The sequence below is a fragment of the Rhincodon typus genome, chromosome 5 (genome assembly GCF_021869965.1).
Source record: "Rhincodon typus isolate 14 chromosome 5, sRhiTyp1.1, whole genome shotgun sequence".
NCBI lineage: Eukaryota > Metazoa > Chordata > Chondrichthyes > Orectolobiformes > Rhincodontidae > Rhincodon > Rhincodon typus.
In genome coordinates, this window is record NC_063336.1 from 4957417 (window position 1) to 4982070 (window position 24654).

Consider the following 24654-nt stretch of genomic DNA (forward strand, 5'->3'; position numbering starts at 1 on the left):
AACTCACTGCACTCTAAGAAAAGAAACCTGAGGATTTTCTATATCCCAACTACTTAGACTGCTAAAATACTTTAAGGCTTTTTTCTAAATAGAGAAATGGAAGCATACAGCATCAAGACAGACCTTTCAGTCCATTTTATCCACGCTGACCAAACATCCTCCTGACAAAACTATACTGTCCTTCTGCCGGCATAGATCTTTTCTCTCTGAACCTGTTTTTATAATCTTTCTGTATGTCCTTTGCTGGGTTGTAAAGCTCATTTTTAAAAAAATATTCATTCATGGGATATGGACTGTGCTGGCTAGGTAAGCATTTATTGCACCTCAGTACTGCCTTCTTTATCCACTGAAGTTTATTTGCTTGAAATTACATCTTAAATACCATTAAAGAGGGTGATCCAGGATTTTGACCCAACAATGCTGAAGGAATAACAAGCAGAGAATGGCTTGGAGGGGAACTTGCATGGGGTGGACAGTTATCTCACCAGGTACATTGTCTTGTCATTTAGCTTAAGTCACACGATTTCTTTGTAATTTTTTTTTTAAAAAAAGTTCCTGGCCCTTCTAAAAAAGTAACCTTCATAGAACTGCAAATCAAAAACTCATTCATCTTTACTTCTCCACCAAGTTCCCAAATAAGAATAATATGGTTTAAACAATCAAAATATTTTAAGAAGCAAGCAATACAGCAATGCTGAAAGAAAATGGTATTAAGGTATATGAAGCAAGATATCAGAAAGTGGCAGATTGGTCTAAGAGGACTAAATGGCCTAGTTCTACTCTTGTTTTTATGCTTCTATGTTCTTGTGACTGAACTGTTACCAAAGAGACTATGACTCTCCAAGCAGATGGTCCCTGATACCTGTGCCTCCAGTGAGGACTTTACACCCAAGATTACGATGCTTTGCAATAGCAGTCAAGATTATGGTCTTGGAGTTATTTGCCACAAAATCCTTTAAAGAGTGATCTTTAGACATCTGTCACATCTCACAGGCAGAGACACATATTCTCCCTTTTTGCTAAGGCTGGATTAGAGGATGCATGGCAGGTTCAGTGGCCACTGGGTTTTGCTGCCTCATCTAGAATCCCCTAACTGCAGGGCATGTCGACTGCACCGTTTCTTACTACCAAGACCCAGTGACTAACCCACTGAAACATCTTACATTTATTTATCCTGTTGACTGCTTTTGGTATTTCAGATTTCAATGAGATCACTTCTTATTCTTCAAGAATCTGGAGCATACAGGTCCAGTTTGCCCAATCTCTTCTAGGGAAGTCCCACCATCCTGGAAACAAATCTGAGGTGAAGCTACATCACACTCTATGGCAGTAATATCTTTCCTGAGACAAGCCTAAAACTACACACAGTAGTCCAGATGCAACCTGCCTAAGCTTCTACACAACTGAAGTGAGATCACACTCCTCCTGTATTCAAATTTCCTTGCAATGAAAGTTAACACTCCATTAACCTTCCTAATAGCTTGTTGCGTCTGACTCATTAGCCTTCAGTGACTTATTGTTAAGGACACCCAAGTCTCTTTCCACAGGGAAATTTGCCAAACTCTCAACATTTAAGGAATACTCTACATCTGTTTTTCCTGTGAAAGTGGATAACCTCACATTTTTCCACGTAACATTCCATCTTCTGTGTTCTCTCCCAATCACTAGAGTTAAAGAATGAGTTATACAGCATGGAAATAGACCCTTTGGTCCAACTTGTCCATTCCAACCAGATATGGTAAACTGATCAAGTCCCATTTACCAGCATTTGGCTGATATCCCTCTAAACCCTTCCCATTCATGTACTCCAATGCCTTTTAAATGTTGTACCTGTACCCACACCCGCCACTTCCTCTGGCAGCTCATTCCATACACACACCACTCTCTGCATGAAAATGTTGCCCTTCTGGTCCCTTTTAAATCTTTCCCCTCTCACCTTAAATCTATGCCCTCCAAGTTGGACTCTCCTACCCTGGGAAAAAGACTTGGCTATTCATCCTATCCGTGCCCCTCAGCCTCTGACTCTCCAGGCAGGATAACCCCACCTTAATCAGCCTCTCCCTACAGCTCAAACCTTCCAATCCCAGCAACGTCTTTATAAATCTTTAAGATCTTTTGTGTAGCAGAGAGACCAGAATTGACTGCAGTATTCTAAAAAGTGGCTTTGCCAACATCCTGTATAGCCACAACAGGAAATCCAAAATCCTACACTCTGCACTAAGCAGTGAAGGCAAGCTTGCCAAACACCTTCACCGCCCTGTCTACCTGTGATTCCACCTTCAAGGATCTACAAACTTGCACCCCAAGTCTTTGTTTAGCAACACTCCCCAGTACCCTACCATTAAGTGCAGAAGTCTTGCCCCAATTTGTCTTATCAAAATGCAACACCTCATTTATCCAAATTATCTAAAAATCCTTGGCCCATCAGCTCATCTAATCATGACCTGGTTGTACTCAACCTTCTCCACTGCCCATTACACCACCAATTTTGGTGTCAGCTACAAACTTCCTAACCATACCTATGTTCACATCCAAGCCATTTATATAAGTGACAAAAAGCAGTGGACTCAGCACTGATCCTTGCAGCATAGTACTGGTCATAGGCCTCTAGTCTGAAAAACCCTCCACTGCCACCTTCTGCCTCCTACCTTAAAGGAAATTTTGTATCCGAATGGCTAGCTCCCTAATGGATTTCATGTGATCTAATTTGTTTACCAATCTACCATGCTGAATCTTGTCACATGCTTTGCTGAAGTCCTTACAGACAGTTTCTAGCACTCAACCTTTAATCTTTTGTCACTTCTTCAAAAACCCACATTAGTAAGACATGATTTCCCATGCACAAAGCCATATTAACTATCCCTTATCAGTCCTTGCCTTTCCAAAGGAATGTAAATCTTGTCCCTCAGAAACCCCTCCAACAACAACTAATGTCCTTTAGGGAGAGAAACTGTCATCCTTACCTGGTCTGGTCTACATGTGACTCCAGACCAACAGCAATGTGGTTGACTCTTAACTGCCCTCTAGGCAATTAGGGATGGGCAATAAATGCTGGCCTAGCCAGCGATGCCCTCATCTCATTAATAAATAAAGAAAAAAAACTTACCCACCACTGACATCAGTCTCACCAGTGTATAGTTCCCTGGCTTTTCCTCACTTTCCTTAACTAGCACCATATTAGCCAAGAAGCCCCTCCAAATCCTTTTGAAATATTTTACATCTTCCTCAACACTTTTCTGCCTAGCTTTATACCATTTATAAATTTGGAAACATTATATCTCCAAATCATGGATATATATTGTGAACATCTGGGGCCCAAGTATTGATCCTTGCAGTACCCCACCAGTCACAGTCAGCCAGTGTGAGATTGGCCCATTCATTCCAATTCTGTTTTTTTTTAAATATCAGGCAATCCTTAATCCATGCCTGTGCATTACCTACTATCCCATCTGCTTTAAGTATGCTAACCAACTTCCTGGGGTGACTTTAAATGCCTTCTGAATATCCAATTACACAACATGCCCTTCATCAATTTTGTTAACGTCCTCAAAATGCTCCAACTGGTTTGCTAAACAATTTTCCATTCACAAATCCATGCTGACTATGCCCAACCAGATCATTTTTAACCTGATGTTGATTGATTGTCCTTTATGTTAGATTCCAGTGTTTTCTTTATTACTGTTGTAAGGCAAACATGTCATAGAATATAGAACACAGAACATAGAACAGTACAGGCCCTTCGGCCCACGATGTTGTGCCGATCTATTATCCCACTCGAAAATCAAACTACCCTGCATACCTTACATTTTGCTATCATCCATGTGCCTGTCCAAGAGTCGCTTAAATGTCCCTAATGTATCTGACTCTACTACCACCGCTGACAGTGCATTCCACGCACCCACCACTCTCTGTGTAAAGAACTTACCTCTGACACCTCCCCTATACCTTCCTCCAGTCACCTTAAAATTATGCCCCCTCGTAATATTCATTTCTGCCCTGGGAAAAAGTGTCTGGCTATTCACTCTATCTATGCTTCTCATCATCTTGTATACCTCTATCAAGCCACCTCTCATCCTTCTTCGCTCCAATGAGAACAGCCCTAGTTCCCTTAACCTTTCCTCATAAGACTTGCCCTCCAGTCTAGGCAGCATCCTGGTAATCTCCTCTGCACCCTCTCTAAAGCTTCCACATTCTTCCTATAATGAGGTGACCAGAACTGAACACATTATTCCAAGTGTGGTCTAATCAGGGTTTTATTGAGCTGCAGCATAACCTCGCAGCTCTTAAACTCAATCCATTTGCCAATGAAAGCCAATGTACCATACGCCTTCTAAACAACCCTATCATTTCAGGTGGCAACTTTGACGGATCTACAGACATGGACCCCAAGATCCCTGTTCCTCCACACTGCCAAGAATCCTGCCATTAACCCTGTATTCTGCATTCAAATTCAACCTTCCAAAATGAATCACTTCACACTTTTCTGGGTTGAATTCCATCTGCCACTTCTTTGCCCCGCTCTGCATCCTGTCAATGTCCCATTACAGCCTAGAACAGCCCTCCACACTATCAACAACTCCACCAACCTTTGTGTCATCAGCAAACTTACTAACCCACCCTTCCACTTCCTCATACGAGTCATTTATAAAGATCACAGAGCAGAGGTCCCAGAACAGATCCCTGTGGCGCACCACTGGTCACCGAGCTCCAGGCTGAATACTTTCCATCTACTACCATCCTCTGTCTTCTATTGGACAACCAATTCTGTATCCAGACAGCCAAATTTCCATGAATCCTATGCCTCCTTACTTTCTGAATGAGCCTACCATGGGAAACCATATCAAATGCCTTGCTAAAATCCAAATACACCACATCCACTGCTCGACCTTCATCAATGTGTTTTGTCACATCCTCAAAGAATTCAATAAGGCTTGTGAGGCATGGCTGGCTACTCACAAAGCCATGCTGACTATTTCTAATCAAACTGTGCTTTTCCAAATAATCATAAATACTATCTCTCAGAATCCTCTCTAATAATTTGCCCACCACAGAAAAAAGATTGACTGGTCTGTAATTCCCAGGATTATCCCTAATCCCTTTCTTGAGCAAGGAAATAACATTTGCCACCCTCCAATAATCAGGTACTACTCCAGAGTGACAGTGACAGCCAAAGGCACTGCAATCTCTTCCCTTGCTTCCTGTAGTAGCCTTGTGTGTATCCCGTCTGGCCCAGGGGACTTATCTATCCTCATATTTTTCAAAATTTCTAGCACATCCTCCTTCCTAACATCAACCTGTTTGGGCATATCAGCCTGTGTCATGCTGTCCTCACAAACATCAATGTCCCTCTCATTGGTGAATACTGAAGCAAAGTATTCATCAAGGACCTCTCCTATCTCCTCCAACTCCAGCCACAAGTTCCTTCTACTATCCCTGATCGGCCCTACCCTCACTCTGGCCATCCTTTTGTTCCTCACATAAGTATAGAATGCCTTGGGTTTTTCCTACCCGCCAAGGCTTTTTCATTCCCCTTCTAGCTTTCCTAAGTCCATTCTTCAGTTCCTTCCTGGCTACCTTGTAACCCTCTAGAGCTCTGTCCAATCCTTGTTTCCTCAACCTTAAGTAAGCTTCCTTCTTCCTCTTGACTAGATGTTCTATATGTCTTGTCATCCAAAGTTCCTCATCTTACCATCCCTTCCTTGCCTCAGTGGGACAAACCTATCCAGTACCTGTAGCAACTGCTCCTTAAACAACCTCCACATTTCTGTCGTGCATTTCCCTGAGAACATCTGTTTCCAATTTATGTGCCACAGTTCCTGCCTAATAGCATTGTAATTTTCCCTCCCCAATTAAATACTTTCCCATTCCGTCTGCCCCTCTCCCTCTTCATGACTATAGTAAAGGTCAGGGAGTTGTGATCACTATCACCGAAATGGTCTCCCACCAAGAGATCTGACACCTGGCCTGGTTCGTTGCCAAGCACCAAATCCAATATGGCCTCCCCTCTAGTCGGCCTATCTACATATTGAGTCAGAAATCATTCCTGGAAACACCTGAAAAAATCTGCTCCATCCAAACTATTTGCACTTAGGAGGTTCCAGTCGATATTAGGGAAGTTGAAATCACCCATGACAACAACCCTATTACTTCTTCATCTTTCCAAAATCTGCCTCCCAATCTGTTCCTCAGTGTCTCTGTTGCTATCGGGAGGCCTATAGAAAACTCTCAATGAAGTGACTGTTCCTTTCCTGTTTCTGACTTCCACCCATACTGACTCCACGATGACCTCCCTTTCTGCAGCTGTGATACCAACCCTGATTGGCAATGCCACTCCCCCACCTCTTTTACCTCCCTCCCTATTTCATTTGAAACATCTAAACCCTGGAACATCCAACAACTATTTTTGCCCCTGTGATATCCAAGTCTCCGTAATAGCCACAACATCATAGCTCCAAGTACTGATCCAAGTTCTGAGTTCATCACCCTTATTCCTGACACTTGCTGTGTTAAAATAGACACACTTCAATCCGTCGTACTGACTGCAACTTTGCCCTATCAACTGTCTGTCCTTCCTCACAGACTCTCTTCATGCTGTATCTGCCTGTACACCAGCTACCCCATCCTCTGATCCATAGCTCTGGTTCCTAACACCCTGCCATACTAGTTTAAACCCTCCCAAAGAGCTCTAGCAAATTTCCCGCCCAGGATATTGGTGTCCCTCCAGTTCAAGTGCAACCCATCCTTCTTGTACAGGTCCCACCTTCCCCAGAAGGTATCCCAATGATCCACATATCTGAAGCCCTCCCTCCTACACCAGTTCTGTAGCCATGTGTTCAGATGCTGTCAGTGGCTCATCTTTTCTTGCTCCTTTTTGCAAGCTTGCAATCTGCTGAAATCATTCCAGAATCTATGGAATTTTGAAATATGATTACCAATGCATCAACTCTCTATAGTCACTTTTCAATTTTCTGTGTCATATGACATTTCAGGCTTATTATCTCTTGTACAATTTCTTCCTTATACTTCACCATAGAAAAGGACTTGGTGGGTGATGAGTCGGGGGAAGGGTGTGTAGTTTGGGTCATGTTGAGATCAAAAGGGAGGAGGTATTGGGGTCTTGACAAACATTAAGGTAGACAAGTCCCTAGGGCCTGATGGGATATATCCCAGAATACTGAGAGAGGCAAGGGAGGAAATTGGTGGGGCCTTGAGGAAAATCTTTGTATCCTCACTGGCTACAGGGGACATCCCAGACGATTGGAGAATAGCCAATGTTGTTCCTTTGTTTAAGAAGGGTCGCAAGGATAATCCAGCTAATTACAGACCAATGAGCTGTATGTCAGTGGTAGGGGAGTTATTGGAGAGGATTCTTCGAGACAGGACTTACTCCTACTTGGAAATCAGTGGACGTATTAAGAGAGGCAACATGGTTTCGTGAAGCAGAGGTCGTGTCTCACTAACTTGATTGAGTTTTTTGAGGAAGTGACAAAGATGATCGATGAGGGTAGGGCAGTGGATTTTGTCAACATGGACTTCAGTAAGGTCTTTGACAAGGTCCCTCATGGCAAGCTGATACAGAAGGTAAATTCGCACGGGGTCAGAGGTGAGCTTGCAAAATGGATAAAAAAAGACTGGCTCGGTCATAGAATACAGAGGGTAGCAATGGAAAGTTGCGTTTCTGAATGGAGGGCTGGGACTAGTGAGGTTCCTCAGGGATCAGCGTTGGGACCTTTGCTGTTTGTAATATATATAAATGATTTGGAGAACGTAATTGGTCTAATTAGTAAGTTTGCCGATGACACAAATGTTGATGGAATTGCAGATAGCGATGAGGACCGTCAAAGGATACAGTTGGATATAGATCATTTGGTGAATGGGCAGTGAGATGGCAGATGGAATTTAATCTGGAAAAGTGTGAGGTAATGCATTTTGGAAGGTCTAATCCAAATGGAAAATATACAGTAAATGGCAGAACCCTTAAGAGTACCGATAGGCAGAGGGATCTGGATGTACAGGTACACAGGTCACTGAAAACGGCAACACAGGTGGAGAAGGTAGTCCACAAGGCATATGGCATGCTTACCTTCATCGGCCAGGGCATTGAGTTTAAGAATTGGCAGGCAACGTTGCAGCTTTCTCAAACCTTAGTTAGGCCGCATTTGGAATATTGTGTTCAATTCTGGTTGCCATACTACCAGAAGGATGTGGTGGCTTTGGAGATGGTACAGACAAGATTTACCAGGATGTTGCCTGGTATGGAGGGCATTAGCTATGAGGAGAGGTTATAGAAACTTGGATTGTTCTCACTGGAACAACAGAGGTTGAGGGGCAACCTGAAAGAAGTCTACAAGATTATGAAGGGCATGGACAGAGTGAACAGTCAGAAGCTTTTTCCCAGGGTGGAAGAGTCAGTTACTAGGGGCATAGGCTTAAGGTGCGAGGGGCAAGGTTTAAAGGTGATGTACAAGGCAAGTTTTTTTTGAAACACTGAGAGTGGTGGGTGCCTGGAACCCACTGCCGGGGGAGGTAGTGGAAGCAGATACGATAGTGACTTTTAAAGGACGTCTTGACAAATACACGAATAGGATGGGAATAGAGGGACACAGTCCTCGAAAGGGTAGGGGGTTTTAGTTGTGATGAGCAGCATATCGGTGCAGGCTTGGAGGGCCGAAGGGCCTGTTCCTGTGCTGTAATTTTCTTTGGTTTTTTTTGTTCTAATTCGCTTAAACTCATCATCCTCCCTAGTCACTTGGCTCTCTAATTCTTCAAGATTTCTTGTACCTTCTTCAGTGAAAAACTGAAACTGATCATTTGGCTTCTCTGCCATTTCTCTATTCCCCTTTAGAAATTCTCCTGACTCTGCTTTTAATGATCCCTGGCTAAGCAACCTTGGTTAATTTCCTCATGGTTAAACAACTTAATTGAAAAATCTTGTCCTTTGCTTCGTATCTCTCCAAGGTTTTGCCCTCTTGATCTTTGTAATCTCCTCCAGCACATATCCCTCCATGAAAATGGCACTCATCCAATACTATCTTACCAATTTATCTTAGTATCCCTATAGTGTGGAAACAGGCTCTTTGGCCCAACAAGTCCATACTGACCCTCACAGGGTCCCACTCCCACCCCATCCCCCTATAACCCACCTAATCTAGACATCCCTGAACACTATGGGCAATTTGGCATAGCCAATCCACCTAGCCTGCAAATCTTTGGACAGTGGGAGGAAACCTGAACACCTGGAGGAAACTCACGCAGACATAGGGAGAATGTGTAAACTCCACACAGACAGCTGCTCGAGGGTGGAATCAAACTCGGGCTCCTGGCACCATGATGCAATAGTGCTAACCACTGAGCTACCGTGCTGCCCAAGAATTTTTTTTTAATATTACCTCAGCCAGTGCAGGATTTGAACCGGTGCTGTTGGTAATCACTGTACATTTGTGGCTATTCTGTCTACACTCCAGAATTCTCTCCCTAACTCTCTTTGCCGCTTTCATGATGGCCCTTAAAAACCTAACTTTCATCTGCCCAAATAGGTCCCAATGAGACTCATTGCTAAGTTTTGCTTGGCATCTGTGAAGAAAGCCAGGATATTATGATGTTATAAAGGTGCTATGTAAATTCAAGGGAAACTTTTACAAAGATGCAAATCAGGACAAATAATAGGTCACTCGTGAACTCAAGCTTGCTCTGCCTTTAAATAAAAGCATGGCTGACCTGATTATTCCACATCCATGCCTGCCCCCAGTAACTTAAACTGCTCGTTCATCAAGGATCTACCTACCTCCATTCAAAATCTTCAAAGTCGCTGCTTCTACCACCCTGAAAAAAGGAGTTCCAAAGACATTCAATCCTGAGGAAAATAATTCTCATGTCTTAAGTGGGTGAAATAATGACCCTTGTTCTAGATTCTCCCACAGTCAGCCTACAAATCCCCATGAAATCTTACCTGCTTAATCTAGTCACTTCTCACGTTTCCTCAATCCCAACAGATACAATTCTAGCCTGCTGTTATAGTGTTCTACGTAAGACAGCATGCCTATTCCAGGTAGGTTTACTAGACTTGTATTAATTGCATTAGAAAAAATTGCACACTTCCTTAAGGAAAGGCAACCAAAAGTGCATACAATACTTCAGATATGGTCTCACCAATATAATTTATATTGAATGCAGCCCTTCCCTACTTTTATAGTTAATTCCTCACAGTAAAGGAGAACATTTTATTAGCTTTTCTAATTACTTACTGTATCCACATACTGACCTTTTGCAGTTCATACTCCAGTACACCCAGATCCTCTGAATTTCAGAGCTCTACAATCTCCCACTATTTTGCTCATATGCTTTAGTTTCTCTTATCAAAGTGGACAATTTCACATTTTCCCACATCATACTTCCTTTGCCAACACTATTTAACCTATCCATATCCCATTGTAGCCTCCTTGCATGTTTTTCACAATTTATCTTCCAATCTACCTGTGAAGTAATGCCAGTGGCCAGCATCCTGCCACCAAGTCTCCTTTTATTTATACATGGCCAGTCCTTGATTTTTTTTTTGTAGCATCACATTCAGAGCCACATACCAGTGTGCCAGTGATACTGGCACTCACCCTTTTTATTTATCAGTCAGATGTCCCTGATTGGATCAGATTAACAGCCCCCAATCAGGGAACTGATATTTTATGAGGTTCAGCTGGCTGACCTTATTATAATCATCTTTGGTTCCTTCATCTAAGTCATTTATGTAAAATGTAAAATGTAGAGAACCAGTAGTAATCTCTGCAACATGCCACTTGATACATTTGCCTACCGGGCCCAACATGACGCATTTATGCCTACTTTATGTTTCCTGTTAGTTACCCTATTCATATCCAATATGTCACACAGACCCCCCACCCCCGTACCATGAGACTTATCTTCCACAATAACCTTTCATGTGACACCTTATTAAATGTCTTCTGGAAATTAATGTAGAGTTCTTCTTTATCTTTTGTGCATTACTTCCTCAAAAAAAAGCTCATAAATTGGTTAAAATTATTTCATCCCTTTTTAAATAAAGGAGTTAGATTCACTATTTTCCAATGTATGGGGACCTTCATTGAAGTAATATTCTATATAAGCTTTGAATTTGATGCCACAGCCACCTAATGAATCACCACAATATATTATTCCAAATATGTGTGTAAAGGAGACAGCTTCCTAAATATAATTTGCTATTTTAGCATTATAAGTTATGGTATTTGAAGGCTTGTGCAAAGATATTTATTTTAGAGCATTCTGAGTGCAAAAATACTTTGCAGTACTTTGCTAGTCAGGGCAATGGTGAGATCACTATCAAAGGACATGGGGGAGTCAGGGCTTTGGAGAGGAAGCATTTGCAGAGATGGGAAAAAGGACAGCTACAGGGAACACTCAAGATGTACGGGGAGTACATAGCATCAGGTGGTTTCCGGGAGTGGTGTTTTTGGCAGTGACTACTATTGTGGTCTCCATGGGGAATGAAGAAGAGCAGTGTGGGCAACATCAAATTGAAATGTCAGAGTTCACGGGACACATATGATAATTGGAGATAATGTTTGATGTGGGAATCTGCACATTAAGAGGATGAATGGAACTGGGATGTTAAGGTATTATGAGGTAAAAGGGTACACGGAGCTCATAAATCCCCCACAAGCCATCACTTGCATTCTCTTGATGCTAAATACAACTGGAAAATAGCTGCACAAACACCCAGAACAGGCAGGGTTGTTGTCAGTTTGGTTGGCAAAAGCACAGGATCCACATGTGCTGAAAGGTGTTTTGCAGACTTCAGAATAGTTCATCGGTAAACATTTCTTTGCACATGTGCTGTGGGAAGTATAGCTTTGTGGCTGCTGTGCCATATATTGCCCCTTAGGAACAATGATGAGTTGCCAATGCTTGTCTGAGTGCACAGCAGCCTTTCAAAGGTGTAAGTCATACCATGAGATGGGGTAGGTACTTAATGAGGCATTTTTGGGAAGATATGGCATGAAATTTTGCGGGACCTTGTGGCAAAAATCTCTCAAACAAATACACTACAACTTGCAGTTAGCTAAAGAATATAAGATTTAGCCCAAAGTTTCAATGTGTGCTTCGAGATGGGCATCGAACTATATATTGAACTATGTGCAACAAATACATATCAGGGAGATTCCTGGATCAAAAGTCACTGTGTCACATGACCTAACATCATTTCCTGTGATGTCAACAGCTATCCTGTTGACAACTGCTCCCTCACTCTGCAAAACACTGGCAAACCATTTCACCTCTACTCATCCAAAAGTCAAAAGTTCTCATTACTATTAGCTTCTCTGATACACAACAGTTAACTGCAGCTATTTCCAGTAATCTGGCAAAAAATATCGCTTTCATTTCTCCTAAGGCTGAAATGCAGAAATATTCACTGTTACAGTGGAATTAAAGGCTGTTGGGTACAAGATTTGGGTACACGCCAACTGCAAAACATTAACTTGGATGGAGGGGCTTGTAACAACCAATCTGAATTTTCCTGCTTTTCAATCAACAGGAGTAAAATAATTTGGGCCCGTTAAAGCTCCCTGACCAACTTTCCTTTTTCTGATTCCATTTAGATAATATTTTACCAGCAGACAGCAAAGATTTTTTTACTTTGATGTGCACTTAAATTAGGAATATGTCAGTTTAGGAATATTACTTTAAACAAGTTTCTCAATTCAATGCTACTTTCTTCCCTCACTTGCAGAATCCTGGTTATGCAGGGCGTCAAGAATTGCCAGAAAATCTAAAGATCCAATTTAGGACAGTAGCAATGATGGTGCCAGATAGACAGGTGAGAGATATTGTTCAAATTCTGAGGCTGTTACATATGAACAACTCAATCTCAGTGAAGTTTAAATTCAAGACATCTGAATCTGGCTCTATTAGCTGTGGCTCAAATAGTAGCTCTCTTATCTCTAAATCAGAAGGTTGTGGCTTCAGTTCCCAGTACAAGTGTGGCATTTTGCTGCCCGACATGGAGCAGAGGCCTGATCTGGAATCCCCACACTTTTTTTTAACTTACTTGTGGGACATAGGTGCAACTGGTGGGGTAGCGTTTGTTGCCAGCCCCTCGTTGCCATTGAGAAAGTGGCGACGAGCTGCTTTCTTGAGCCACTGAAGCCTATTTAAGTAGACCCACAAGGCAATGGAGGAAGAAATTCTAGATTTTAACCCAGCAATAGTGTAAGATACCAGGGGAAGCTTGGCTCAGGAGCTGCCCTACACAATGCAGGACATTAAGCATAAAATTGAAAAGTCTGCTGAAATAGTCATTCTATAAATTTCAATAAGTTGTGCACACTTCAGAAAACTGTAAATCACGCCAAATCAATACAATTAAATGACTAGACCCTTCAGAGGTACAAGGAAAGCACTGAACAGCATGAATGTAAGAAATATTTGCTGCACTTTGACCATAAAGCCCCAGAGAAGGTCCCGAGTTTACACTGAAATGGGGACAAGTCCAGGAGTTGGATGTGTGTTCCTTGAAAAGTCAAAGCTTTAACAATGGTCTGCTACCATCAGTCCATTCAGCCAAGAAGTTTCCCCAGACGAGAACATAGAACATAGAACAGTACAGCACAGTACAGGCCCTTCGGTCCACAATGTTGTGTCACCTATTATCCTACTAAGATCAATCTACCCTGCATACCCTACATTTTACTGTCCTCCATGTGCCTATCCAAGAGTTGCTTAAAAGTCTCTAAAGTATTTGACTCCACTATCACTGCCAGCAGCGCATTCCACATGCTCACCACTCTCTGTGTAAAGAACCTACCTCTGACATCTCCCCTATACCTTCCTCCAATCACCTTAAAATTATGCCCCCTCGTAATAATCATTTCCGCCCTGGGAAAAAGTCTCTGACTATGCACTCTATCTATGCATTTCATCATCTTGTACACCTCTATCAAGTCACCTCTCATCCTTCTTTGCTCCAATGAAAAAAGCCCTAGCTCCCTCAACCTTTCCTCATAAGACCTGTCCTCCAGTCCAGGCAGCATCTTCGTAAATCTTCTATGGACCCTCTCTAAAGCTTCCACATCTTTCCTGTAATGAGGTGACCAGAACTGAACACAATAGTCTAATCGGAGTTTTATAGAGCTGCAGCATAACCTCATGGTTCTTAAAAATCAGCAACCAGAACCAGGAATAGGAGCAGCAATACCCTGAATGCTTTGCACCACACTGGACTCACAACACTGTGGTTGCTTCGTAACTGCCTTCTCAAACAGCCGAGCAAAGCATTCAGTTGTATCAACCACTACAAAGGAAAAAGGGAATGAAAATGGGCATATCACCTGGCATCAACTTAGCCAATGAAAACGACAATGGCAAAAACAGCCCTATCAACTCTGCAAAGTCCTCTTTACTAACATCTGTGAGATTGTGCAAAAATTAGGAGGGCTGTCTGACATTCAAGTCAAGCAACAGCCTGTCATAGTCATACACATGGAATCGTACCCTACAAACAATGTCCCAGGCACCAGCATCACCATCGCTGGATGTGTCGTGTCTCACCAGAGGAGAGCACACCCCTATCTACATCAATGGAGTTGGGGTGGAGATGGCCGATAGCATCAAGTTCTGGCAATTGTACTGTAGACTTGTGCTCCAGAATTTTCCACACCCCTAGCAAAACTCTTCCAATACATTTACAACACTGGCAACTATCTGACAATGTGCAAAATTGCCCAGATATGTCCAGTACACAAAAGGCATAGCGTCACTCAGGACATACCCTGAACAAGAGACTAGGTCAGGTCACAGGAAAACCCCAAAACAAAGCCAAACCTCGGCCAGACAGTTAAAATTTCCTTCAGAGTCTGCCCAGTAAACCATTGTAGTTGCTGCCAGTATGCGGATTCAATTCAGCGAAAGAGACCCACTAGATCTAATTTGTGTAGGAGAACTCATAGGCTGGTATCCAGGAGAGTGCACATCCTAGAAAGTCCTTTTGATGAAATATCCACTTGATGAAAGTGCTCTTGTTGAAATGTACACCACTACAAATGCACTTTCTTTCTTAATTCATATTTGGAATGTGGGTGTTGCTGGCTGGGCCAGCATTTATTGCCTGTTCCTAGTTGCCCTGGAGAAGGTGGTGGTGAGCTGCCTTCTTGAAACACTACATTCCACCTGCTGTGGGTTGACCCACAATGCCATTAGGGAGGGAATTCCAGCATTTTGACCAAGCAACAGTGAAGGAATGGTGATATATTTCCGAGTCAAGATGGTGAGTGGCTTGGAGGGGCACTTGAAGATGGTGGTGTCCCCATATTTCTGTTGTCATTGTCCTTCTAGATGGAAGTGATCATGGGTTTGGAAGGTGATGTTTGAGGATTTTTGGTGAATTTCTGCCGTACATCTTGTAGGCAGTACACACTGCTGCTACTGAGCGTCAGTGGTAGAGGGAGTGAATGCTTGTGGACGTAGTGCCAATCAAGTGGGCTGCTTTGTCCTGGATAGTGTCAAGCTTCTTGAGTGTTGTTGGGACTGCAATCATCCAGGCAAGTGGGGAGTATTCCATCACACTCCTGACTTGTGCCTTGTAGATGGTGGACAGGCTTTAAGGAGTCAGGAGATGAGTTATTCGCCACAGTATTCCCAGCTTCTGACTTGCTGTTGAAGCCACTGTGTTTATGTGGTGAGTCCAGTTGAGTTTCTGGTCAATGTTAACCCCAAGACATTGATAGTGGGGATTCAGTGATGGTAACGCCATTGAATGACAAGGGGCAGTGATTAGATTGTCTCTTATTCGTGATGTTCAAAGACAGGCATTTGTGTGGAGAGAATGTCACTTACCACTTGTCAGCCCAAGCCTGGATATTGTCCAGATCTTGTTGCGTGCGAACATGGACTTCTTCAGTATCTGAGGAGTCATGAATGGTGCTGAACATTGTGCAATCATTGGCGAACGTCCCCACCTCTGACCTTATGATGGAGGGAAGGTTACTGATGAAGCAGCTGAAGATGGTTGGGCCTAGGACACTATCCTGAGGAACTCCTGCAGAGATGTCCTGGAGCTGAGATGATTGACCTCACACAACCACGGCCATCTTCCTATGTGCCAGGTATGACTCCAACCACCTGAGCATTTGCCCCCTGATACCCATTGATTCCAGTTTTGCTAGGGCTTCTTGATGCCACATTCCATTGAATGCAGCCTTGATATCAAGGGTTGTCACTCTCACCTCACCTCTGGAATTCAGCTCTTTTGTCCATGTTTGAACCAAGGCTGTAATGAGATCAGGAGCTGAGTGGCCCTGGCGGAACCCAAACTGGGTGTCGCTGAGCAGGTTATTGCTGAGCAGATGCTGCTTGATAACACTGTTGATGACAACTTCCATCACTTTACTGATGATCAGGAGGAGACTGATGGGGCAGTAATTGGCTGGGTTAGATTTGTCCTGCATTTTATGTACAGGACATACTTGGGCAATTTTCCACATTGCCAGATAGATGCCAATAATGTAACTGTACTGGAACAGCTTGGCTAGGGGAGTGGCAAGTTCTGGAGCACAAGTCTTCAGTACTATTGCCGGAATGTTGTCAGGGCCCGTAGCCTTTGCTGTTTTCAGTGTCTCCAACCGTTTCTTGATATCACGTGAAATGAATCGAATTGGCTGAAGACTGGTATCTGTAAGGCTGGGGACCACTGGAGGAGGCTGAGATGGATTATCCACTCGGCACTTCTTGCTGAAGATTGCTGTGAATGCTTCAGCCTTATCTTTCGCACTGATGTGCTGGGCTCATCCATCATTGAGGATGGGGATATTTGTGGAACCTCCTCCTCCAGTGAGTTGTTTAATTGTCCACCACCATTCACAACTGGATGTAGCAGGACTGCAGAGCTTAGATCTGATCCATCGGTTGTGGGATCGCTTTGCTCCATCTATCACTTGCTGCTTTTGCTGTTTGACATGCAAGTAGTCCTGTTTCGTGGCTTCGCCAGGTTAATACCTCATCTTCAGGTATGCCCGGTGCTTCTCCTGGCATGCCCTCCTGCACTCTCCATTGAACCAGGATTGATCCCCTGGCTTGATGGTAATGGTTGAGTGGGGGATATGCCAGGCCATGAGGTTACAGATTGTGTTGGAGTACAATTCTGCTGCTATTGATGGCCCACAGAGCCTCATGGATGCCCAGTCTTGAGTTGGTCACTCTTACAAATACCGTCATGGACAGATGCAACTGCAGCTGGCAGATTAGTAAGGATGAGGTCAAGTATGTTTTTCCCTCTTGTTGGTTCCCTCACCACCTGCCGCAGACCCAGTCTAGCAGCTATGTCCTTCAGGACCCGACCAGTTTGATCAGTAGTACTGCTGCCGAGCCACTCTTGGTGGTGGACATTGAAACCCCCCATCCAGAGTACATTTTGTGCCCTCACCATCCTCAGTGCTTCCTCCAAGTGTTGTTCAACATTAAGTAATACTGATTGATCGGCTGAAGGAGGATGGTATGTGGTAATCAGCAGGAAGTTTCCTTGCCCATGTTTAACTTGAAAGCCATGAGACTTCATGGGGTCCGGAGTCAATGTTGAGGACTCCTAGAGCAACACCCTCTCAACTGTACACCACTGTGCCGCCACCTCTGCTAGGTCTGTCCTGCTGGTGGGACAGGACATATCCAGGGATGGTGATGGTGGTGTCTGGGACATTGTCTATAAGGTATGATTCTGTGAGTATGACTGTGTCAGGCTGTTGTTTAACTAGTCTGTGAGACAGCTCTCCCAATGTTGGCACTAACCCCCAGATGTTAGTGAGGAGGACTTTGCATGGTCGACAGGACAATGTAAATAAATGTGAAGTCATACGTTTTGGTAGGAGTAATAGTAAAAAGGATTATTACTTGAATGGTAAAAAGTTGCAGCATGCTGCTATGCAGAGGGACCTGGGTGTCCTTGTGCATGAATCACAGAAGGTAGGTCTTCAGGTACAACAAGAATTAGGAAGGCAAATGGAATTTTGTCCTTTATTGCTAAAGGGATTGAAATAAAAAGCAGAGAGGTTTTGTTGCAGCTGTACAAGGTGCTGGTGAGGCCACACCTGGAGTACTGTGTGCAGTTTTGGTCTCCTTACTTGAGAAAGGATGTACTGGCACTGGAGGGGGTGCAAAGGAGGTTCACTAGGTTGATTCCGGAGTTGAGGGGGTTGGCTTATGAGGAGAGACTGAGTAGATTGGGATTATATTCATTGGAATTCAGAAGATTGAGGGGGGATCTTATAGAAACATATAAAATTATGAAGGGAATAGATAAGATAGAAGTAGAGAGGATGTTTCCACTAGCAGGTGAAGCTAGGACAAGAGGGCATAGCCTCAAGATTAGAGGGAGCAGATTTAGGACTGAACTGAGAAGGAATTTCTTCACCCAGAGGGTTGTTAATCTATGGAATTCCTTGCCCAGTGAAGTAGTTGACGCTACTTCAGTAAACGCTTTTAAAAAAAAGGTAGATTTTTTTTGAACAATAAAGGAATTAAGGGATACGGTGAGAACGTGAGTAAGTGGATCTGAGTCCACGAAAGGATCAGCCATGATCTTATTGAATGGCGGAGCAGGCTCGAAGGGCCAGACGGCCTACTCCTGCTCCTAGTTCTTGTGTTCTTGTGTTTCTGCCGTTGTCTTTTCCGGTGCCTAGGTCGATGCCTGGTGATCCATCCAGTTTTATTTCTTTGAGACTTTCTTGCAATTGGTGCAACTGAGTGGCTTGCGCGGCCTTTTCAGAGGGCAATTGAGAGCTAATCAAATTGATGTGGGTCTGGAATCACATGTAGGCCAGATCAGGTGAGGATGGCAGATTTCCTTCCCTGAAGGACATTAGCGAACCGGATAGGTTTTTCTGACAATCAACAATGATTCAAATTCTACTATCTGCAGTGGCAGGATTCAAACCCGGGTCCCCAGAGCATTAGCTGCGTTTCTGAGTGAATAGTCTAGCGATAATACCACTAGGCCATCACCTACCTCAGATGAGACAGAATATCCCAAGTCCTTATTCATCATATCCAGTGACTTCAACAAGGCCAACCTCAAAAGTGTGCTACCAAAATACCATCAACACAACTACTGTCCTACCCGGGGGGCCAATCATCTTTGCTACATAACCATCAAAGATGCCTACCACTCCATACACCATCTGCACTTTGGAAAATTGGATTACAAAGCTGTGTTCCTCCTCCCAGCTTACAAGCAGAAGTTAAAACATGAGGACCCAGTACAAAAAGTGCTGGCCTGAGGAGACGGAAGAGCTACTGCAGCACTGCTTGGAATCAATGGACTGTTTCATATTCAAGAATTCAGTGGCCCCCCTAGACAAGTATGCCACTACTGTCATGGACTTGATTGGCATGTGTATAGAGGACTATATGCTAAAACATCAATCTGTATGTTCCCCAACTGGAAACCATGTATGAACCGGGAAATGCATTGCCTACTGAAGACAAGGTGCGCGACGTTCAAGTCAGATGACCCAGTTACAACTTCCGTAAGGCCATTAGAGATGCCAAGAGGCAGTACCAGTTTAAGTTCGAGTCTTAAACTAACCACATGGACATCCATCTTCTGTGGCAAGGCTTACGTGACTTAACGAGCTGTAAGGTGAAGCAGAACAGAATAGCGGACAAAAATACATAATTCCCTAAAGCGCTCAATGCATTTTACACTCAATTCAAAAAAGAAGGTCAGTGAAAGATGCCAGTATTGGACAGGGATGGACAAGGTCAAAAATCATAAGACACCACGTTATAGTCTAACAGGTTTATTTGAAAACACAAGCTTTCGGAGCTTAACCCCTTCCTCAGGCATAATGTGAGAGAGGGTATAAGACACAGAATTTATAAGCAGAAAGTTAACAACCCTGAAACTGGCTGCCTCTTGTTGAATCTTGAATCAGTTAGGAAGGAGACTCCTGATTAAATGCAAAATCCAATTCCTTTCAAGTCATTGTTCTGAGATAATTAAAGGTTTCATCAATGTATACAAGATGTGATACTCAGGTCAGACACATTTAAGGTGTGAGGTCTTGCTTAAATCTGTTCATGTTTTAAACTGGGTTTAGGTTATTTTTGAGCAAAACAGAATGTATCTGCAACTACACAAACATCTTGGATGAAATAATTCTTGTATGTATCTGTGTCTGTGTATGTGCATGTGTGCCCGTCTCTGTGTGTGTGCGTTGTTGTGTATCTCAAAGTCCACCTTGGAAGACGCTTACCCGAAGATCCAAGGCTGAATGCTCTTGATTCCTGAGATGTTCTCGCACTGAGAGGGTGATCGTTGCATGGTGCCCATTCATCCATTGTCGTAACATCTCGCCAATATACCATGCCTCAGGGCATCCTTGTCTGCATCGTATGAGATAGACAACGTTGGCTGAGTCACATCAGCATCTGCCTTGTCATGGTGGGTGGTATTCCTACATGTGATGGTAATATCTGTGTCAATGATCTGACATGTCGTGCAGAGGTTGGCATGGCAGGGTTGTGTGGTGCTGTGCTCAATGTCATCCTGAAGACTGGGTAATTTGCTGCAAACAACCATCTGTTTAAGGTTTGGCAGTTGTTTGAAGGTAAGAGGTGGAAGCATCGGGAGAAGTTTTCAAATAAACCTGTTAGACTATAACCTGATGTGTGATTTTTGACCCTGACCCACAGACTGCAATCAGTGACGATAGGCAACAGCATCTCCTCCATGACAATCCTTAACACCAGCGCCCTGCATGGCTGCATACTCAGCCCCTTACTGTACTCCCTCTACACTCGACTGTGTGGCCAAATTTTGTCCGAAAACAAGCTACAAGTTTGCCGACGACACGCCTATCTACATCAACAGAACTGAAGTGGAAATGGTAAAAAGTGTCAAGTTCCTAGGAGTGACAATCACCAACAATCTGTCCTGGACCACCCATGTTGATTCAATGGTCAAGAAGGCACAACAATGTCTCTTCTTCCTAAGGAGGCTATAGAAATTCGGCATGTCCCAAATGACTTGCATCAATTTTTATAGAAGCATCATAGAAAGCATTCTATCTTGATGTGTCATGGCTTGGTATTGCAGCTGTTTTGCCCAAGACTGTAAGAAATTACATAGAGTCGTGAACACAGCCCAATCCATCACGAAGCCAACCTTCATCTACACTTCTCCCTGCTTTAGAAAGGCAACCAACATCATCAAAGGCCCCTCCCACCCCAATAATAAACTCTTCCAACCTCTTCCATCAGGCGGAGGATAAGAAAGGTTAAACACACGTACCAACAGGTTCAAAACCAGCTTCTTTCCTGCTGTGTTTGACTTCTGAATGGACCTCTCAAATTTCAAATCTAATGTTGATCATGCTTTCTGTGCACCTTCTTTGCAGCCGTAACTTTGCTCCAAACATTAGCTTGCTCTCTCTCCACAGATGCTGCCGAATCCACTGTCATTTCCAGCATTTTTTGTTTTCACTTTGTATTCCTCGCTCTATTCTATCACCCTACAGTCTTGGTATCGTATGATCTGCCTGTACTGCATGCAAAACAAAACTTTTCAATCTACCTAGGTACATGTAACAATAACAAACCAAATCAAGAAAAAAAGCCCACCTACATTTGGTTTGTAGCAGTTAAATTTCTCAGCAACATTCAAGTCAGAACAATAAAAATAAATGTCTGGTTAAATAGTCACCTGTTTCTAAGGGAGGTTGATATTAGTGTTGCCGTTTCAGTGATCACAGAATCAGTCTTTATCAAAATTCACTCTAGATTCTAACCCTTACGTTTGCACAAGACCTCAGTTAGACTAAGAATCTATACTGGGAAACCATGACTAATTAAGGGTACAACTTCAGTTGCAGCTGCTTATGAGAAGTGGTTCACTGATTGTCGTAAAAGGCTCAGGCCGAAGCTCGATGGGACAAAATTGGTTGCGAAAGACTCACCTTGATTGGCTCAACATTTTTCGACTCGGAAATGGCTGCCTGAGTGAAGTACTAATTAAATATCCAGGAGTTTTTCTGGAAGATCTAGGGACTATCAAAGGAGCCAAGGCCACCTTGCATGTTGACCAGGAAGCAATTCCACAATTCTGCAAGGCGCACCCAATGCCATTAACTTACAGGCAAAAGTAGAGGCAGAAATCAGGAGGCTGGAAAACAAAGGAATCATCAAACCAGTCCAGTTTGTGGAATGATCAGCACTAGTTGTACCTATTGTGAAGCACGATGGGTTGGTTCGCCTTTGTGGGGATTTCAAACAAACAGTAAACCACTTTTCGCAGTTGGATAAATACCCAATCCCTCGCATAGAGAATGTATATGCAAAGCTGGTGCGGGAGGGGGCTGTCCCTCCTGAAGCTGGATATGAGCCATGCGTATTTGCAATTGTGGTTGGATGAAGATTCCCAGAAGTATGCCACAATTAGCACTCATAAGGCTTTGTACCAATATACGAGACTGCCATTTGCGGTATTGTCAGCCTGTGCAATTTTTCAGCAGACGATGGAGAACAAGGTCCACCCCAGGTTATTGTTTATCTGGATAACGTGCTAATAACAGGGAAGACCAATAAGAAGCACTTAGAGAACTTGGACATGATCCTTAGATGTTTCTCTGAGGCAGGTGTACATCTTAGAAGGGAAAAATGTGTGTTCCAGGCACCCCAAGTGATCTACTTGGGTTCCAGAGTCAACAAGACCAGGTTATGCCAAGATAAAATGAGAGCAATCAAAGGTGCCCAGCTCCCACGACTGTATCAGAGCTTAGGTCTTTCCTTGGGCCATTGAATTATAACAGAAAGTTCATACATAATTTGGCCTTTATCCTGGCACCTTTGCATCAACTCTTAAAAAGGGGTCAACCTTGGAAATGGTCACGTAGCCAAGCTATAGCTTTCAGGGAAGTGAAGAAAAAGCTATCATTCTTTAAGGCGCTGGCACACAATGATCCCAAGTGAGATCTGGTATTGACATACGATGCCACCCCTTACACCATCAAGGTAATACTTGCTCATAAGTGGCCCAATTGAGAGGAATGCCCAGTAGCATATGCATCCGTGACTTTGGCTAATGCAGAGCGTAAATATGCTCAGATAGAGAAGGAAGGTTTGGCCATCATATTCGGAGTCAGGAAGTTCCAGCGATAACTTTGCAGAAGTAAATTTCAATAATACTAGACCACAAACTCCTGCTAATTAAAGAGGACAAGGCACTGCTGCCCAGAGCTTCTGGCCAAATTCAACGGTTGCCTCTGATGTCCTGGTTCCTATTTGATTATAGGGCCACCCCTCATTCAACTACAGGGAGAGGTTCAGAAGAGTTGCTGATAGGGAGGAAACTCCATACCAGATCAAATCTGATCTTCCAGACCTGGCAGAGAGGGTGAAATGGCATCAGGAACATCAGTGCCAGTCAGAAGACTCTGCTAAGTGAGGGAGATAGTTTACTTCAGGGAGCGAAGTTTTTTGTCAGGATCACAGGAATGGCTCTGCATGAGTAAGAGGCATGGCTGGTGCGAGGTCAGGTCCAGTGGTGTATAAAGCACATAGACAATATGAAAGCTGCAAACTCGTAAATGGTGCAGGAGCAAACTGTGCCCAGTCTTTGACAGCCTGTCCGACTGTTCCAGAACCCAGGAGTTCTCCCTCTTCATTAAGCGTTGAAGGTACCTTGGAATCTGGGATGGACAGTGAATATCGCAGCCTCAACCCCTTTGCTGCCTGAAAAAGTGAATGAATTTCTTCTGAGATGCTCTGGGCACAAGAGGTGAGCTACTGTGCATTACATGCTGCCCATATCAGAGGCAGAGTTGGAGTGGCCTGATCCAGTGCTAAATCACCCCATGAGGAGCTATAAAAAAAGGAGGGCCTCCATCCTTAGACTCCAAAAGGGAGGGATGTTGTGATTGTAACAAGGTCAGCCAAGTGGACATCATAAAGTGTGAATTCCCTGATTGGGCCTGTTAATCTGGTTCAATAAGGGAGCTGTGGATGATAGATAAGAACAGGGGTGCCAGACATCCTGTGCACTCTGACAGCTGGCTCTGAGGAAGCTGGATCAGTGTGAAAGGCTCTCCATGTGTAAATAAAGGGTGACTTGGTATGCGATACCGGCCTCTGTGGAGTTATTTCATTTGCAAGTGACAATACCAAGGCCATTACTTGTTTCCTCTTTGATAGGAACATAGCCTGTGCACAAATGTCCACTTAATTCTTCCAGAAGTAGTGAGGTTTAGATTCTAAAAACATTGGAGGGTAATCATATAGTGACAATTTTCTGTTACAGCCACCAGGCTTGTAATTTTCTGTTTGGAAAATAAAAATGCTTAATCTTGAATCTTCAGCTTTATGAGATCAATCTCTGCTACCATGATATGATACCTGGACTTCAGCAGTCAAGTCCTAATGAGGGATTATACAATTCAGGATTTTTTTCTGTAGAAAATAGAAGACGAAGGGATATCTGATCAAAGTCTTCAAGATATTACCAGAACAAAACAGGGCTGATAAAGATAAACTATTTCTATTGGTTGGAGATTCTAGAACAAGCTGGGGGAATAGTCTAAAATTTAGGGCCAGATATTTCAGGAGAAATGTTAGGAAGTACTTCTACACACAAAGGGTGGTAGAGGTTTGCAGCTCTCTTTGAGA

General features: G+C 43.4%; 1 protein-coding gene across 1 annotated transcript in view; it reads left to right on the forward strand.

Annotated features, from left to right (window-relative positions):
* Positions 1–24654, forward strand: part of LOC109930964 (dynein axonemal heavy chain 8-like) — a 2199840-nt gene that overhangs the window by 1905518 nt on the left and 269668 nt on the right. The window contains 1 exon segment of the mRNA XM_048596622.1: positions 12740–12826. Coding sequence (XP_048452579.1) covers positions 12740–12826 — 87 coding nt within the window.